The sequence below is a fragment of the Austrofundulus limnaeus genome, unplaced genomic scaffold (genome assembly GCF_001266775.1).
Source record: "Austrofundulus limnaeus strain Quisiro unplaced genomic scaffold, Austrofundulus_limnaeus-1.0 Scaffold11, whole genome shotgun sequence".
Lineage (NCBI taxonomy): Eukaryota > Metazoa > Chordata > Actinopteri > Cyprinodontiformes > Rivulidae > Austrofundulus > Austrofundulus limnaeus.
This window is the reverse complement of record NW_013952413.1, coordinates 3,932,705-3,937,244: the sequence shown is the minus strand read 5'-3', so window position 1 is coordinate 3,937,244 and position 4,540 is coordinate 3,932,705. Positions and strand designations below refer to the sequence as shown.

General features: G+C 36.2%; 1 protein-coding gene across 2 annotated transcripts in view; it reads right to left on the bottom strand.

Moving 5' to 3' along the window:
- Positions 1-1,396: 1,396 nt before the first annotated feature.
- Positions 1,397-4,540, bottom strand: part of mdfi (MyoD family inhibitor) — a 39,668-nt gene continuing 36,524 nt past the window's right edge. For both annotated transcript variants that reach the window (XM_014002077.1, XM_014002078.1), the window contains exon 5: positions 1,397-4,200. In XM_014002077.1, the coding sequence (XP_013857531.1) occupies positions 3,947-4,200 (254 nt within the window). In that variant the 3' untranslated portion in view covers positions 1,397-3,946. The remainder of the gene's footprint in view (positions 4,201-4,540) is intronic.

Here is a 4,540-nt window from a genome sequence, read left to right as displayed (position 1 = left end):
AGATTAAATAAAGCTAAAAAAATAAAATAATAAAAAAACCTGATGTCAACAACACCCAGAAACGCTGCTGGCTTCTCTGGGTCGAAGCTCACCTGAGATGGACTGATGTAAAGTAGAAAAGTGTCCTGTGCTCTGACGAGTCCACATTTCCAATTGTTTTTGATAATCATGGAGCTGTGTTCTCTGGATCAAAGAGGAAAAGGACTGTCTGGATTGTTCTCAGTTCAAAGTTCAAAATCCAGCCTCTCTGATGGTATGGGGGGTTGTTAGTGCCCATGGCATGGACCTGTGTGTTGTTTTAAGTATGTTCTGTGAGCTCTGCTGCTGTGGGACTAATAAACTGTATCCTGTAATAAAAAGCTTTTTGTTTATTCCTTTGTAGTTTATCTTGTATAAATACACACTTCGCCTTCAGCTGTAATTTGAAAATGAGACAAATACATGAGGGCTCTGAAGCACAAAGCACTTCTTGGACTTAATCTTGAAACATTTTTTTCTCAACATATCAACTTTTATCTCAACATTTCAACTTAAATCTCACAACTCTGAAACATAGAATTCTACATCCTCACTTGGTTTTTTTTGTTTTGTTCTGTCTGAACCTTTAAGTTGAGCCAAATAAAGCAAAATAACAAACTGAGGAAAAAGAAAATATTTCATTTTTTTAACAGTCACTATTGTATTTCACAAGTGTTTTAGCACCGGTTGCATTCCTCCTCTGTTCAGCTGAATGTAATTTTATGGACTTACTTTGTCTGAACTCCAGATAAGATGAGCCAGTGGGGTTTAGCTGCAGCTCAGTCAGCTTCCTGTTGCAGGTCAGTAGTTCAGTTTGCAGCTCTTCAACATTTCTCTCATAATAAATACTGCGTGTATGGACAAGTATTCACAAAACAAACCCACAAGACAAAAGCTTCAAAACAAAAACTCACTTTTCCTTATTTTGAATTGATCTCACCTTCTAAGTTTCCACAACTTATTCTTTTGTCAATGTCTTTACTGTTGAGTGTTTTTAATCTCATACAATATGCTTATGTTTGTAATGTTGTATAATGTGTAATCCTATACACATTTACTGTATTTATTTAGTGTGTCACTAAATTTGAGTAAAAGGTTGATAGTCATAAAAAGATACTGAGTTTCAAATGGCTGTCAGAATGTGAAAAATTGTTCTTTTAATGAAAAATTTATGAAAAAAAAGACGTGCATAACAGTGGAAGCATCCAAATCTTTTGAAGCAGCTGTGATACAAGTGTTAGTATCAAAATCTTTTATACTTTTCTCTTAAGTAGTTCTTCCATTTTGATTATAATAGTACCACACTTCTACACAAATAAATCTTTTATGTTCAGTATTAATGCAACAGTTTTATAATCTTAAAAACCAGGAGACGTGATAGTGTGGAGTTCACATTGTTTATTCAGTATTAAACAAAGAAATCTTAATGCGACTTCCAGAACAGCAACTGAAACTAAACTGGGATCATGTAAACAAAATGACATTGTATAGTGGAGGAGCATCTCGAAACAACTCAGCTGGGCTGCTGCTATTATCAATCAATCAATCAATAATAATAATAATAATCAATAGTCTCTCTTATAACTGAACCCAGGCAGTTTTTGAAATTCAGTATGTGAGTTTCATTGCTTCATTCACAATACGTTCATAAACAGTGGAGGAAATTATAACAGAAACACTCAATACTGAACATGTCTGAATCTAAACATATTGTTTTCCAGCATCAATGTAACATTTTGATGTTTTGCAAGGCATATATTTAGAGATGACGTGTATGAAATTCATAAATAATTTCAATGTTTGGACACTGTCACCAAACCAAGTAAACAGTGCAGAATGTCTCATCTAAACCATTTAAAAATCATACTTCAATATATATTTCATGAAACATTTTTAAAAATTTGCTCCATTTTTATTGTGCAACCTGAATGTATCGCACATACATGCATGATCCTCTAGTATAAAGTTTGTTGTCTGTTGTTAAGGAAGCATTTTTATTGTTTTGTTTTGCTTTCATGAGATGAGTTCACACACATCAGAGACATTTATCACTATGTCCTCCTGGTCTGGTGACAGAAAACAGAACCCAACACGAAGCACCTTTTTTAAGCACAAACAAATCATTTTTTTCCTTTCTTTCTTTTTTTATTCAACAAGTTATCCTTTCATCAGCCTCTTTTTAAATTGTTTCAAAGACTCCCCAGAATTTGAGCATCCCAACAAGTAGGAACACATCCAGTTTGATTCACAAGCTGCATTAGGTAAACTCCACATATAATATTAAAGTAAAAGCAGCAAAATGCATTTTGCATGTTCTGCTATCAAGTTGAATACTACAATAGTTTGTCTTTAGGTCAAAGTGTAACATTACAACCCTTAAAATAGGGTTTCACAAATAGCACATTAGCCCTTCTATGCACAAGAAAGTAAAAGGTCTAAAACGAAAGTCCAGAAAAGATCCGTCTTTACTGTTTAGAAGAATAAAATGAGTTCTGTAACAGTATTTAAAAAGAGGGAAGAGATTTGTATCAAGCCACTTTAAAATGCACCACTGATCTACGCGACATCTCAAGAGGTATTGGTTTGAAGAAAAAAAATAAGTATGCGCCATAGTGTTTGAAGGAGCAGGCCTCTTATCAAGACTGTACCATTCATACAGAAAGCATGTGGATCTAGCTTAGCATAATTTCATGAGATTTTCACTCAAGGAATTAGATGCTGAGCAATGTCTGCCTTACAGAGACCGATAACACAGAAATGTGATTTTTCTTTTTTTCACATTAGAGGAGAAATGCAAATATCTTAACTAAAATCTACAAAACAAGGATTAATGGAGTTTTTTTCCTTTTCTTTTCTTTTCTTTTTCTTTTTCTTTTTTCTTTTTTTTTTTTTTTGCAAAAGGCGAGGAACCTGCATGGAAATTCAAGCCTTAAGCTTAAGCCAAGGCTATTTCATCACATGAAGAGATTGAGAGAAAAATGAAATGTATTTAACACAAAAAAAGGAGACAATGTCTTCCAGTTTTTACCAGGTGAGAAAAGATTGAGAAAACAAGATTTGAAGCATTAAATAAGGAGAGGTCATTACGAATACCCTCCTATACGAGCCATTTGTTCTTTGATGCTCATTTCTCATTTAGTAGATTCAGGCTGATGGACAAAGAGTTCAGGTACAAAAACATGCACAATAACAAATAAAGTCTATTTCTATTATTGCATCAAACCACCACGTCTGTTTTGTGTTTTTGCACAATACAACAAGGACAAAAACAGATTCAGCATCTCCCACTTTTCTGTTTCTTTCTTTCTTTCCTATTTTTTTAAAGGCCACTGTGCGCAGACTGGAAGACTTTAACCTTGCCAAGGACAGGAGGACAGACGGCGCTTTCTACAGAGATCTGAGCGACCATTTTTTCCCATTATTCTGCTGCTCTTATCTACAGAAACACTAAAATCCGGTTAAATGGAGCCATTTTCTCATTTGCCTTTAGAGGTCATTTTACATGCTTGAAGAACTCCAGTAATTTAGATGGCACTAGGGGGTTCCATTGTAATCATAGCTAGTTCAGCGAGGGTCCAAAAGCTCGGTCTGCACAGCCCGGCAGAAAGTTACAGATCAGTGCTGGAATTTTCTCTGCTCCACACGCCCGAACATGTGAACCAACAACTATGGCGAAACAGAGAAAAGTTACTGTTGATCAATAAAAATAAAGAAAGAATAGGTCACAAATGGTGATTTGTAAACCCTGAAGGTGGTGTTGAATGTATTGCAGAGCCGCTACACCACCAGAGTGTAAATCACGATGAACCCAGACCGGGTGTAGCACTTCTTATTTGCATTAAGAAGCCAGTTGTATTTGTTCGCAGGCCTTGAGAATGAGAATGTGCGGGAGGCATCCACTTAGTAGTTTGTGTCAGACAAAGGGCCCTCAGGAAGAGAAGCAGAGGCTGCAGCACTCCATACAGATCTCCAAGCAGTCTGCAGACTCGCAACAGGCGTCAATGATGCCGCAGTCCATGTCACAGGGCAGGTCACAGTCGCCGCACTCCTCCGACATGCAGCAGCAGCAGAAACACGAGTCGTTGCCCGCGCAGGAGCCGCAGGTGGCGCAGTCCAGTACGATGTTGCACAGAGTTAGGAACTCACAGAACAGGCAGGCCAGGATACAGTGAACACAGCAGTCTGGGAAAGAAAAAAAAAGACAGGAGTAACAATTTCTGTCTTTCTTTTTTTTATTTTTTTACTTTTTAAAGAGCTAGCCTTTAATGTTCTAAACCTTCAACGATGGGGTTGTGAAATTAAACAATCTTTTTAAAATCTTTTTTTGTTTATTTTTCAAATTTATGCCTTTAAACACACAACCATGAACACAACATGTAGCAAATACATAAATTCAGGAATAAAACAGAGTATTTCATTCAGTGAGAACACTGATTCACGGCCTGACCCAATATGAGTTCTGAACTTTTTAAATATATACTTATAACTTTTAAAACACACACACACACACACACACACACAC